The 15,275-nt window shown below is 44.0% G+C and overlaps 1 protein-coding gene across 3 annotated transcripts in view; it reads right to left on the reverse strand.

The window, feature by feature from the left end:
• The window catches only part of LOC141017321 (SPRY domain-containing SOCS box protein 4-like), a 92,695-nt gene that overhangs the window by 32,044 nt on the left and 45,376 nt on the right, over positions 1 to 15,275 (reverse strand). For all 3 annotated transcript variants that reach the window (XM_073491990.1, XM_073491991.1, XM_073491989.1), the window contains exon 2: positions 6,708 to 7,671. In XM_073491990.1, the coding sequence (XP_073348091.1) occupies positions 6,708 to 7,440 (733 nt within the window). In that variant the 5' untranslated portion in view covers positions 7,441 to 7,671. The remainder of the gene's footprint in view (positions 1 to 6,707; positions 7,672 to 15,275) is intronic.

Raw genomic sequence — 15,275 nt, forward strand, 5'->3', positions numbered from 1 at the left:
TTTGGGTGAAGCAATATTTTAACCCCAGATTTCCATGTAGAAGACGAGCTGCGATGATCATTACAGACATGACTGGATTGAAAAGATGACAACGTGTACTACACCGGGAAGCTGAAAAAACTGCGTCAGTGACATCAACAAAACCCAGAATGGACTTATTTCAGATTATTTCCGATAACGCACAAGAGATTTTTGTTTTTCCAACAATGAAGACATCAAATTGACCTTTTATACTGACGAGTCTGTAAGAAGAATATGTGAAGTCAGCTAAAGTAATGTCTGATCAAATGATCCATACATTCTTAACTGTTAGGACACTGTTTGTCCCGGTCCTGTTTTAGTTCAGTTGATCTCCTGTTTTATGTTGAAAGTGTCGTGTTTTACTTCCTGTCTTTGTCTGTTTTCACTCCCACAAGTCCTCGTGTATGTAAGACTGTGTTTTTCCATTGACTCTTCGTTAGTTTGTCTGTTTTCATCCTGGTGTGTCCTCTGTGTTCCCGCTTTGTTCTCCGTAGCTTCTGATCTGCCTTTATTTTTTTCCTTGGACTTTCCTTTGCCTGCTTTTTGTTGTTTGCATTTTGGATGTTGGAATTGCGAGGACGGGGTTAGCATGGAGACGTCTGAAACATTTCACCGGATCATAAATTGCAAACGTGTTGCGGCTCTTTAATTTCTACCGAGCAACACTCATTAAAAGCGCTCTACCATATCGTTAATTTGAATGAAGCGATTCATCGGAACAATGTTACATTATATCATTTTTTCTTTGTAACGACTTAAGTAATTAAGTGTTAAAAAAAAGATTTTTTGTTATTGTGATTATACAAATGTCATTTAAGGTGCTGTTAGAGAGAGACAGCTGATTAATCAGTCTCATGCCCTGGTCGTCATATACTGATGCTTTGAGTTGGTATGTCTGGCCGGTCACCAACCCAAACCTCAGTCTTTGACAACCTGGGACTGACATTTAACAATCAATTATCATAAAAAGTTTAACATTTCAGACAACAGAGCCTGATACTGTTATTGTGTGACATAATGGTTAAAGCATGGTCCCGCTATGAGCTATGAGCGTCATGTAAACAGGCTGATGAATTGATCTGTGGGTTTGGTGCAGCAGCAGCAGCAGCAGCAGCAGCAGCAGCAGCAGCAGCAGCAGCAGCAGCAGGTTAGGTCTGACCTGGAGTTTCATGTGTTGCAGACTAAACAGTAGGGAAGAGGAGGGGAAGGTCAGAGTGTCAGGCTGGCTTACAGAAAAGAAAAAAAAAAGTGGGTCCCTCTCGTCGACAGATCTGCTGGAATGTGACGCCTGAATAAGCCTGCGATTGTGACTTAAACTATGAAGTATGAATTAATCCCAGCTGACTAAAAAAACCCAGTGTTAGTATTTGTGTCTGCGTTGCTGCAGATGCCATGTTTGGAAGTCAAGCGGCGTTGTGTGTGTTTGTCATTTCTCACACAGCGCAGTTAAAACAAAGCGTCACTTCGGGGGATGTGGGTGTTTTGCAATGCAGTTTTGAAACTTCTCTGAAAATATGATTTCCTCTCTTAAGTCAGCTCAGGAAGCCGATCAGCTGAGTGTCAGTGTCACGCTGCCTCGTTCACATCATCCCACACGACTGCTTCTCTTTTTCGTCCTTATTGTTTACACGCTCCCTCTCACTGCCTCCATCTTCCTCCTGATGAAGCTTCACTAAAGTCCTTGCTACTTTTAGACATTATCCTGGTTTTGCTTACTCTCTCTCTCTCGTCTGTGCAACCCAACTTCCCTGTTCCACGCTGTTTTCTCCTCTCATTGCTTCGCTCATAATCTCTCACACAGTAATGATCGGTCCTGTCACCAGGTCAGCCAAACTGTCTGAGTCTAAAACCGGTTTGTGCCGGTGAATCATATCACAGCTGTTGCATGAAGAACCTTTAATGTCAAAAGAGACTACGTAATCCGTCTACTCCCAAATTGGATTTACAAGGGTTTTCAGCCATCCAACGGTGGCCTCTAATGGCTCGGAAAAAAGGGTCTGAAATTATATTCTGGGTGGTTTGTATATTAGCTGATAAGGAAAGGCAACATTAAGCTGCCAGATTGTGCGGTGGAGTTTGGTGTGATGTGTGCTCGAGTACAAAGAGAGGAGAGGAAGAAAAGGGGCAAAGATGGGAAGTGGCACATATCAGGGCCGACACTAAGACAGCTCCCATTGTAGCGAATCAAAGCACCGCTAATTGGTGCAATTATCAAGACAGGACGAGAGAGAATACAGAGCTGTGCGAGAGAGCAAGAGAGACGTGCACTCACACACATTAGGGCTGAAGCAGATGAGAGTGTGCTTCGAGGTAGGAAAATAAATTCGCTACACGTGTTTATGTGATGTAGCAACAATTAAGTGAAATATACGCTATGCGGGGATTTGTTGACTTTTCGTTGGAAGAGAAATTCTTTGAAGAGGGACCTCTGGGAGGATGAATAATTTACACCACATTTACAGGATAATGCAGTTCAAGCTTCCTCAGCATTTCTTTGCATTAGCGCTTATACTCATCCGACCCTGATTGCTTTGTGTGATATTCCCAAACGAACCTGAGTGCTGGTGGTTATATGTCTCCCTGTTACTGCAGGAATGGGACCAATGATGCGAAGGAGGAGCAGAGCGATGATCAAGCGCCGTCGGTGCAGCCGGAGTGATGAGAAAAGCAAACAGTTTGTGGCGAGGAGACGCCGCGTCTATAAATCTCATTTTAATACCCTGCAGCCGTGTTGTTTCCCCTCACAACAATAATTCACAAACAATCCAATAGTTGCTTCTCATGGGAAGGCCAGTTAGATTAAGTCATTACCGAACTACCAAGAGGATATTTCATGACCTGACACACACAATCATAAACACACAGGATGGATTTATACGTTTCACTTATTGAGGTTAACACTCACATACACGTCGCGCAAATGACGCACTATTATCAGAGAGGAACCAACAAAAGACGGCTGTATAATACGATGTCTGTTGTTCAGCTGACCGCACACTGCTCGTTTGCCATTCAAACACACTCCTACACTCATACGCAGACAGCAATTATGACTTCATTCTCGCTATCCGAGTCATCCGCAGGGCAGACAAAATGATTCAATTCGAAACTGATATTGAGCGAAGCCGCTACGCAGACGGTGATCATACCTCGTTTGCACCCTCTGCAACAAAGAGAGCGCCCCGAGGCTGTTTACTCCACCTCTGGATGAAATCTGGAGATATTGCTCTCATCACAGTCTTTGTTTCAGATTCAGAGCAACGGCTGGAGCACCATTACCCAGAAAGACCTCCGAGCCAATACTGTGGTTAAATGTGTGAATGGAATGAGAAACCAAAAGCTTTGTTTCACATTCGGTGGTCCAAGTGGAGTTTCCCTACCTGAGGCCCGACTGTCAAGTGAGCCTTTGTCTCGTCTGTCCACGCACACACACAAACACACACATAAATGCTTTAAATTTATGCTGTTTATGAGTTTTTGAATGAATAATTTATAACCTTTCTGGAGACTGACTTCTAAAAGGAACAGTTTTAAGGCCTGGTCACAGCTGTGTGTTGAATGGCAATCAGATAATTCTCTCATGGGGCTGAAATTTATTTCTAAAGTTTCTCATCTGGTGAATTGGCACTATTGAGCAAAAACAAGACAACTGAACAGTGCTGACCTTTTAGGGGGAACTGAGACTCAGAGAATTCATAACAGAGGAAGCTGTCATAGCTTATCAGCTGTGTCTCCATCCACGTTCACACTAAAAGCCTTTTACGCTAGAAAAAAGGGCAATGTTTCTCAGAACAAAGTTGAATTTTCTGAGCTTTTGGAATAATAAGACAGATGAGTAACCTCGATTGCTCTCTGCACAAACAGACTGCTATATATTTGGGATTTACTGACGGGGAACTGGAGACTACTTTGTTAAAAACTGTAATTTTACCTCGCAGGATATGGGAGTTGCTGGCCTCCTGCTGTCTTTGTTTGTTACTTTCTAACATATCAATACATGTCAACAGCCTGGACTGGAACCTCGGGACAGGCTGCTCAGATGAACCAGGTGAATGTGACCTCTCTCGACCTGTCAGCGAGCCGGTCGGTGCTGCACTACGAGCCCAGAGACCCCTGTGGGCCCTCTCAGAGCTCTGCAAGCTGGCGCCATTTTTCTGCCAGTCCTGCTTGCTCTGTTTTGAATCGTTTTGATGCAACATATTACCTCCTCCTGTAAGCAGGCCTAGTTGATGTCACCACCTAACAATAAACTGAAATTCTGTGAAGACGTGCTGATTCATTTCATTATGCTTTTTCTGTCTGACCAGACCTTTACTCCTTCCTTGTTTTGTTCTGTATTTTTACATTTCTTGCCGTTTCTGCTTTCTCCTGCTCGCCTCCACTTCTCCACCTACTCCCTCTTTCCCTATTCCTTAAGATACACCTATCAGGATGAGCCTTTCAACCTTCACTCTGCACCCTGCATTAAGCTGTGCACATTTTCAACAGTCAAACCTCATTTCACAGCATGAAGTCTGTACGCTTGTAGAAGCGAGGGCTTTGAACAGACTCTATACTCTCCATATTCTCCGAGGTGGCCCATCACACGGACTCGCCGTGAAATCCAGCAGATGGCTCCATAAATGGGAAATGGCTGAGGTGAGGTGCTTTCAGCTGCTAAAGTATGTACTTTGAACTGTGCCTGAGTGTTGGAGATTACCAGACAGCACACAGTCAGGAAGGACTTCAACCAGAGGTTCAGATTCATGTCTTTAAATTCAGCCAAGTTTTCTGATTCATATTCCAGCTTGCCAGCTGCAATTTCAACACCAAAACATCTCATCTAAAAGAAGAATGAGGCTCGTGACATCTTTTTAAGGGTAGAAAACAGGCTCGTGATGTCGTTGTGACCCTTGAGAATAGAGAATCGCTCTGAAACATTTGAGGAATGTGATGTGACTGAACAAAGAAAAATCAGATGCAACACATACAGAGCGAGATGGGTTCCCTTTCAGCTTTCTGCGGGCTAACAGACAAAAACACACCCTGTTGTGATTTCAAATAAGACCCAAGGGGCTGTGCAAACACAGGGGGGGGAGGGAGGCGGCCAGAGTCAGATCATACACATGTTTTCATAACACACTTTCCCTTCCTGGAAGGTGGGTGTCCATGTGTGTCGGTGTCCACGATGTGTGTCTAAGAGCTCTTCTAACAAGCTGTTCAAAGAGTCGCTCTGTTTAGACTGCGATGGGAGGAAAGAGCCTGCCTCTTCTCTCATAACACACACATGTGGACAGACAGTGGGAGTCAAACAGAATGAAGAGTCTCCTGAAAACAAAACACATCCAAATACCTAAACCCAAAGAACGCAGAATCGCATCCAAACTGCTCTTTCTGAACTCTGTCTGAACCTCTCGTACCACTGAAACACACAGACACAACTACGCCCTACAAAACAAACCCTTCGAACCTGAAAACAACAGCAGTAACATGTAATAAGTAATATGGTGCCGATACCTGCAGGTACCATTTGTAAGACTACATATGAGGAAATTATGTGTAAGTGCTTCCTCAGGTACATCTTCAGTAATATCTGGAGAAATTACTCTGAGATGAGCTCCAAAAGAAAATTAACTTCACATCCAGGAGGTCAGTTCCTGTCGAACTGAAAAGTATTAAATTGCACTTAAGAGGGCAGCCACAGGGTAACAGCCATCTTTATCATTTCATAAGGGTCAACGGCATGTGTGCAGACATCCATTATCAATACTTAAAGGAGACATATGCTCATTTTCAGGTTGAGAATTGTGTTTTGGGTTACTACTACAACAAATTTACATGCTTATGATGCCTTGATTATTCAAATAGACCTTGTAGTTACAGCAGATACACAAAATAGAGGCTAATTCTTAACAGGTTTTAAGGCCCCCCATCCCGAATACCCAGTCTCCTCTGATTGGTCAGCTCACACACGCCTGAGCCAGCACCGCCAACAACAGCAGAGCAGCTGCTACGTGCCAAAATAGCCACTAGTCATAAATTACACAAATGTGTGACACGGTGTAGTAGTGTGATGCCATGAAGTCATGTTATTAAAGGTGGGATAACTGACGAGGCGTTTCAGGAGCAGTGTTTTCTGTGGGAGAGAAGAGCTTCTTTCGGTGCGGACTTATTTAAGATCTTTATCATGCAGATACAGATGCAGACGCAATACTTGCAGAGAACCCAAGTTCGCAATGACACATCTTTGCGGTTCAGACTGAAATAAATCAACCGCATAGGGAAGATATCTACAGAAAACTGACAGCACACTATAAGATGACGACAGATGGTGAGAAGTTTAACTTCTCTTCCAGAGAAACTGCTGCTGTCCTTGAATATTGGAGAACTTGTGTATTACCGCTGTTGCCAAATGAACATTCACCCCGTTAGCTGCCAGAGAAAGTGAGGCAAATGTCTACAAACTCTGAGTTAACAGAGTTTCGTAACAAATTGAAAGTCTTGCGACAACCTACCTAGGACGAGTGTTGACATGTCGCAATTCGATTAGACTACCCCCGCTAGTTTCCTCTACTGACAGTCATCTAACTGTGGCTCAGACTTGTTGGAGCAAATACGTTTGTCTTTTTGTTAAAAGAAGATACTCTGGGCTTTTCTTCGCCCCGATCTTAAAGACTTGTGTCATGAGTGTCGTATGTGAAACTTACGATCTAAGCCGTTGATGTACTTCATGGATATCTCACAATGTCCCCACACGGCGCTGACCACAGGATACAGTTTCTTGCCTTTCAGTCCTCTAAACGCGACTCCTAGATATTGTCCGTCCACCATGAAGCTCAGCGTCCCTTCATCCATGTCCAGAATCACTAGCAGAGAGTCCGGTAGAGTGAACGACTCCTCCGGCTCCAGGAAACAAGGGTAAGTGGGCAGGGAGCTGTGGGCCCTGTTCTTACTGTCATGGTAAAGCCTGTTGCGTCCCAGATCCCAGCCCCAGGATTCACAGTCCGACCCCACCAACGCCGTGTACCCGACAGAATGTAAAGGAGCCTCTGAGGTCGCCACACCAACGACGGCGTGGGTGCCACGCTGCCGGGAGGGCCAGTGTATCTTCCACACATGGAGACCCCGTGTGTACCCGACCCGCCCCCGGATGCAGTCCGTGCTCTGAGCGACCGGGTGGCGGTGAAATGTCAGTTTATCTTCCTCTTTGATGAAGATGTTGAGCGAGCGGTCGTCAGGGTTCCACGCGTGACGGTGCTGCGTCTCCGGTCCAGCACATGGCATGTCCAGCAGGAGATCCAGCCTGGGAGGTTTGGAGAAATCAGGATCCCTCAGGACCGGGTGCTGCCGACGGTGTGCCAAGGGCCGGTAGGACGGGGAGCCACCGCTTTCACCGCGGCCATCCACCGACTTAATGCCACCAGAGATCTTCTGTCCCATGGCTGCGATGGAAGGGTTGACAGAAGGAGGAGGGAGGAAGGGGGGGAGGGTGATTTTTGAGCAGGTGGGTGCTGCGCTGCGTACAGCTTGACGTTACCTCATCAATGCGGTGGAGCTGAGGTGAGAGTTCCTTACAGGAGAGTGGTGGAGGGAGATGAAGGAGGTGATGGATGAAAGATGCGTGCGATCTCGTTTCATGCCACAAATGTCTTCAGAAAGACGGAGCGGCTCCTGTTGAGAGAAGAACAACAAGAAACAATATTAAAGAAACAGGTATTAACCTCTCTAAACGTTAATCACTAATAGTTTTCGAGCTAGAAAAAAGAATAGGCGATACACAAAGAGAGATGATTGACTGAGAACAAAGAAAGAGAGAGAATCAAGCTGATGACATGAGTTGGCAAAACTCCTTGTTCCACAGATTTCGTGTGGCTTTGTGTTGGTAGGAATAAACAATGAGCAGGATGAACAAGTATACGCACACTGGCACGAATACACACTCACACATTTCCTCTGACTCAGCCCGCATCCTTCCAACAAAAGTCGTACGACAATGCCAATAACTTGCATGCAACCCTGCAAACACTCCCCAGTTGTGCAACACTGCCCAGATTTGAAGCCGCCGCGCTCTCATTTCGGTAATGTAATTTTAATGAGTGCTGGCTGAGTCTGCAAAACCAACAGCACAACAGGAGGAACAACAACACAACAGGTAATAATGTATCACCAATCCCAAGTGAAACCAAGTCAGCTCAAGTTATGCTTACCCTCACACTTTATAAACAGAGGTTGTGCTGCTCTATGGACGTGGTAATGTCTATATCCTGGTGAGCAATAACCACGGGTGATATTGTAGTTTCATTTTTAGAATGTGATTTCCATTTTTGTGTCATTTTCAGCGAAATGTGTTCGAGTAGATTCCAGTGTGGGAGGGAGATTTTTAGTTTAGTTCAGTTTTTTATGAAGTTTCAGTTGATTTTACTTTGACTTTTGTTAGAAATGACGGATCAGAAACTCAAAGTTTCATAATTACATAAATATAGCCTACAAATTTGACCTAAATGACCATGGTAGAGTTACTTCTACAAGTAAAATGTAGTTTTATTCAATTTTGTTACACTGTGTAGTTTTGGGGAAGTAATTTTAATCAGAGAAAGATCTTCATTGACTGTTTTTTTTTATGCCTTAACAACCTGAATAAACAAACTCTCTTTGTTTTCATGACTGAATAAACAAACTGACCTTAAAGAACAACACAATCTCACACTGTTTTACTTTGTTTATATGCGGCGGACCCTGCCACCTTTCTAGCCTCAAACACTGTTCTAGTGACCTTATATTCCTCTGAGAACAGCTTGTTTATTCACTTATGGCAAAAATAAATATTATTATTTCTGAGTTTGAATTTCTTCTCCAGAACTACATAGTGCCTCTTTTAACAATCTTGAACACTTCAGCGTGTGAAGCCCCCAAAGATGATATCTCACACACACACAGACACCTCTGTGTGGTACAACTGACGTAACGATCTCTTCCAGGAACAGCAGCTGGTGCTTCCTGTTAACAGGAAAAAGAGTCAGTCACACCTCGGGCAGACAGGGAAGTGGATGACACAACTCTCTATGTGTCTCATCTATCAGCCGCATGTCTTTACCTCACGCACCACAAGCAACCCATTTATGTGTACTGAGCTTAACTGACGCTTCTTCTGGTAAAAGTGTCTCACGCCTCAGTCTATTTATGTGTCAACACTGCAAGTATATTAAAAAAAAATACGTAGAGGGTTAAAGCCCGCTGTGCTGCTCTCTGTACTTTATAACTATGTGTCTAAATCTATACATGATTCAACATGAAGTGGAAAGGCGGTAATATTGAGCCAAAAATACATTTAATTTCACAAAGGCTGCCGTTTGTACGTCTCTACACTGTAACGTTAATATAAATGACATACAGTGTTTTTATTTTTAACCACAGACTGATGACACGGGCACAAATATTCTCACCAAACCAGTCAGCCACCACACCACAGAGTGAGGTCATGGTGTAATTCTGTGTGAAATTCATATGCCCTCCACACACACACACACACACACACACACACACACACACACACACACACACACACACACACACACACACACACACACACACACACACACACACACACACACACACACACACGTCCGTCTCATTTTGGCCACTTGCATTTTCCCATTCTCCGTCTTTCTCTTTCTGTCTCTCTGGCTGTGAATGAGGTCATGGCAGCTGGCAGCCAATGTGTGCCACCACTCAGTTCACTCCTCAGCATGAGAGGGTTCAGTGCTGGGACACACACACTCACACACACACTCAGACGCACAGACAGCTGCCCCAGTGTGTGTCACCGCGGCTGGCAGGTGGGTTAAGGGTGGACACTGCATGGAAGAATCCAGAGTCGTCGCTGCCAAACTTCAGCCAAAGAAAACACTATTTAACACTGTACAAACTCTCAGTGTGTGCGTCTCAGCTGGCCCAGTCTGGCACAGCATGTGGATGACAATCTGGCATTGTGAGCTGTCATCAAGGAGGCACTTGATCTCTGACCCCGTGTCGTCACGGTCGCCGTTGCGTAGTAACCTCTCAAGAGGCTGGCGGTGGGCTGGCGCAGCGTCTGCCGCTGCGAATAGCGGCAACATGTTTCAGCCATCTGTTGTTTACTTTCCCTCCATCTCTCTCTTCTTTTGCAGCCAACTCATTTAGGACCAACCACAGTCCCCCCCCCCTCCCCTTTTCTGTACTTTCAGCGGGGTCAGACAGGTAAGGATGGGACAGAGGATCGCACGGTGCAAACACACACATGCAAGTGATGCAATGATTTAGAGCTGCAACTAAAAATTAGATATTTATATATTACAATGCTGACTGTTATATTTTTATTTAGTTGTCAACTTTCATGTCATTTTGAGTTATTTTTCAAGAAATGAAAGTCAAATATTTTCTGATTCCAGCTTCTTAAATGTGAATATTTTCTGGTTTCTTCAGTTCTTTAAAACATCAAACTGAATATTTTTGGGCTTTGGCAAACACTGATCAACATTTTTCACCATTTTTCCGCCATTTTATAGACCAAACACCTACTCGATTAACTGAGAAAACATTCAACAGATGATAATCATTAGTTGCAGCCCCAAGTTAGACTTTAAAATGTCAGAAACATCTCATTCTAACAAAGCTAAAGGTTTGACATGTAACAAGCGCATATCGAGTGCATTTCCTTCCTCATTAAACTTTTGAAAAGGTCATTTTAATATTTTAAATCGTTCACATCCTTGCCTCCTTGCTAAAAATCGTCTCAGCTGCCTTTGTTGGTGCATTGCTGCATTACTTGACGTGCTACTGCTCCCACCTACTTCGCCTAATAACACAAAACCAATGACAGGAATGTTTAATGCCATAAGCAAAACCAAATAGGGACACATACTTAAAACACTGCTCCAAAATTACACGTTACCTTCAAGCTTCACTAGAATGAATGTCTGGACTAATTGTTTCAGCTCTGATGTGATTTTGAGGTCGTTATCGCTTTGTAAATATCAAAGTTCGTCAGCGGATGGATGTTAGGGCAAAAATTAGCAGGAATCCGGAAGAAGAAGAGACCGAAGGATAAGGAGAGAGACTGGGAGCAAGAAGAGAAAATGAGTACACTTGGCAGACTATAAAAGAAATAAACTGGCTTGAGAGAGGTGCGGCACAAAGGTCAGTGAATCTGAGACGAAACGGAGCCGACAAGTTACATTAAAACAGAAAGTTTTCTGAGAGCCTTGTCAAAAAAAGTGGAGAGGGATGAGTTGAGAGGACGGACAGACAGACAGCAGCGAGCACCTGGTGTGTGGGCTGTCTTCATCTGGCTTCTCCTGCTGCACAACTAACAAGCTCCACTCACTAAAAGGCATGTGAAGGCGGTGTGTGTGTGTCTGTAACATTGTATGAGAGGAGGACACAGTGTCTGTGTGTGTGTGTGTGTGTGTGTGTGTGTGTGTGTGTGTGTGTGTGTGTGCGCCTCAGACTGTGTTTTCATCTAAAACTGTCTAACCAGCTCTTACTGGGCAGACAGGCTTTGAAGACACACACACATACAGACACATACACAGGAACCTCTCAGTCATACCGCTTCACCCTTCAGAGAACAGGCCGCATACCTCTGTGGGCTTTTCCACAGAAATCACGTCAACATCCAAAGCACCATGGTTAATATAAATGTATGACTAACAGACAACAAGATTCCCAAGTAATGCTGAATACAGAAGTATTTACAGTATTAGTTTGGGATTTATTTGCCTTGGACAGCCACGGTGAAGAGGAAGACAGGGAAAGGGGGGGGAGGCCACTTAATTTTTAGTAAATTAAACTTTAGTTAAAGGGGCACTATGTAGTTTTGGGAAAAGAAATTCAAAATCAGAATTTTAATATTTAGAATATTAATGAGGTAATAATACAAACTCAGAAATATGTATTTTTTCCCCATAACTGAATAAACAAGCTGTTCTCAGAGGAAAATAAGGTCCTCACAACACTGTTTGAAGCTAGAAAAACAGTATGAAATGTATTCAGTCATGAAAACAAAGAGAGTTTGTTTATTTAGTTTGTTTAAGCATGAAAAAATCACTGGATGAAGATCTTTCTCTTCTGATTAAAAAACAATATAGTGCACTTTTAATAGTTATTTCACTGTTAACGAAGAATGAAACGGTTTAAAAACAATTTATAAAACAACTTTTTTTATTATAAAGATGCAGCTGATGTGTGAAATACTTTTCAAATGGCTAATAAATACATTGTAGTTCATCCATAATCATTATCTGTAATGGGTCACCAGCTGGAATCGAACTGACGACAGTTGCTGCGTGCGCTGTAACCACCCGGCAAAACAAGGTGCTCCAAAAACAAGATTTACTGTACATGTGTGATGGCTCATGTGTGTCTAAGAGAGGGTCAATCACAGACAACCTGGGACCCACAAGGCCACACAGGATCAGGGTCACTCAGCCTTCCTGCTGTTCATGCATCATCGTCTGGCCTGAGAGTGTTTGGCTCATGTGTGCTTCGCCCTAGATCAGCTTGTCCACGAGTTATCATCCCAGCCACCTGCACACACTGTGACAGCAGCACAAACAGCTGTTGTCTTGCACCACTAATGCATGGAGACAATGGGGGTTTGCATGGTGGTCACATATTGTTATCTGTAAATGAATAATTTAAAGATATCGTAAAGGAATAGTTCGATATTTCGGGAAACTCTCTTAATGAGAGTTAGATGAGGAGATCGATAATATTCTCATATTTGTCTGTTCAGTTTAAGGCTCCAGCCAGCAGCCCTCTAGCTTAAGCATAAAGACTGGAAACAGGAGGGACAGCTGGCCTATCTGTCTGAAGATACAAAGAAAATAAGTGTATCCCCCAAAGTGTCAAACTATTCTTTGAAGAAATGTTCCTTCTCCTTACTTAATACGCGACTGGGGACATTTATTTGGCAAGACATGCAATGAAACATTTAACAAAACTGCAATTAAAACATGGCATGCGTCTGTTTCTGTTTCGGTTATCACATGAGAAATTCAGCAGCTTCCTCTTGAAATATTGAGGCGTCTGTCTTTTTCTGGGGGTAAAACTATGTGTCGGTATTTAAAATAAGTCAGCAGGCAGGCTGCAAAATGCACATTGTGACTCGCCTTTCATGGGTCGCTGAACTTGAATTATACTAGTCGTAGTGAATTCTGATTTAAGAGCAGAATTAGAGTGTCAATTTAAAAACTGCTCACTCGCTGATACGCTGGTCAAGCTTGAAACTCATCACGGAGAGCGGCAGAGCGCTAAGAAAAAGTTTGAGAACAGGCCAAGGCCAGACATATTGTTGTGTTGCTCACTCCTTTTAACTCAAAGACTTTCATTCAGGGCCTAAACCTTGACCACAGCACTTTTTATCACCATTATATAACTGATTTAAATCCACTCCGACCTCATTTGAACCTTCACTGTCATGCTAAATTACAGCGACTCTGCCTCATTCCTATGACGTCCGAAAAATGATTCACAAAGTGGTCACTTCTTCCATTTTCCACTCCTGAGGGGAGTGTATAAATACAGAGCTCACATGAAAACACACGCAGGAAAACAGACACACACATTTATATTATAACTCTTCATAGCAACAGCTGTACCCACTAGATTAAACAAACTACCATCCTCTTCGCATTGCTGACATTCATTCCTACTGAGGGAATCCCGGGGTAGCTGGAGATGCCAGAGCTAGACATAAACTGTAGCGTCTGGCTCCTCGCAGGTTGTCAAACTCCAGACTGGGACTTTAGACTTATCTTGCAGCCGATGAGAAGAAGAGGTCCACTCATGCACACATCTCAGGACTTATTAGGCAGTTGTAGAAGGAAATATCGCTCCTCTTTCATCACTGTCTGGAGGTGTGACTTTTTATCTTCCCTGTTTCCTAACACACAATGTTATCTATCCTTTTTCCCCTCCACTATTCTTGTTGCTGTGGTCACTGTTACCAGTGTTACATCGTGTGTGGGCACACAATTATAAACTGAAGGTGTCTGCAGCGTTTAGCAGCACAGAGCCACCGCTTGACTCCCCTGGGCACGTCTACGTGACGTTGCATGTGCGACACATTTTCCACGCCACAGGTGAGAAGGCCACGTAGTGAAATGGTTTCATTGTTTGTCTGTTTTAAGTGTTAAAGAGTCTGCACAGGGTGTTTTTAATTTGAAAAGTGACCTGTATGTTTGACTTCCTGCCTGGCGCAATCGGCTCCGTGCAGCTTGAGACGGTCGCTGTAATCTCGGCGCATATTCTCCGCTGAGCAGAGCGGAGAGCTGCTGATTGGCCGCTGCTGAACCGCACCTTGGCACGCCTACAACAACTAGAACTACAGGCATCGTCTAGAATGGCCGCGATCGGTTCCAGTTGGCCATGTCATGGCTGGAACGTGACACAGATTTGCCCTGTGGAAACTGGGGATCAGTATGTACCTTAAACTTAACTGGAGTAATCGCAGCCCGACTTGAGCTTGCTCGACACCTGGACACGGTTGTACAAACTGAAATCCGCTGAAAGGGCGACTATACAGAGCCCCAGCGTCGCCAAACAGTCATGGGGTGCCATGAAGGCATTAGCTGGTGCTAATTTGTCTAAACTAGGCCAAGCTAGCCTTAATGAGAAGCTAATATGACAAACAGCATGTACTTAACGTGAGCGTTAAAAGATTACAACTGTTCTGTGGACGTCGCCTACTTTTGTTGGGATCAGTGGACATATTTAATGGATGTGTGAACTCAAAACTAATGTTAAAGATCAAAGTACAGGAAGCGCTCTGCAAATATTAACTGTCATCGATAAACATCTTTTCCTGTAAATGTCCGGTGTAATCAGAAACACTGGTGTTGGCACAGGGTGGGAACATTTTCCTCGCCCTTACTCAACTTTCTTCTTCTACATTTTTCTCGACTTTCTTCCCCTCTCCATTTATCTCTGTCTCCCATCTCCCTGCCCGTCTCTCTTTCTCTCTGCCTACTGTACCAGTAAATCCATGGAGACTACAGCAGAGCTGACACACTATCAATTGGTACAAATTATCTCAGGCCTGCCACCAAATGCCCCGGCGTCTACCATGTGGCAATCAATGCGAGCTCAGCACGCAGGAAAAGCAGGGTCTGCAAAACACCCACCACAGGCGAATCCACACGCAGCTGCATGCTAGTACACATGCTCAGTGGCGCGCACACAGCCCCCCATCGCACAAGGAGAAAATTGACTATGCATGTATTGTGGAAGAAATGACC

Source organism: Pagrus major, chromosome 21 (assembly GCF_040436345.1).
Source record: "Pagrus major chromosome 21, Pma_NU_1.0".
NCBI classification, from domain to species: domain Eukaryota; kingdom Metazoa; phylum Chordata; class Actinopteri; order Spariformes; family Sparidae; genus Pagrus; species Pagrus major.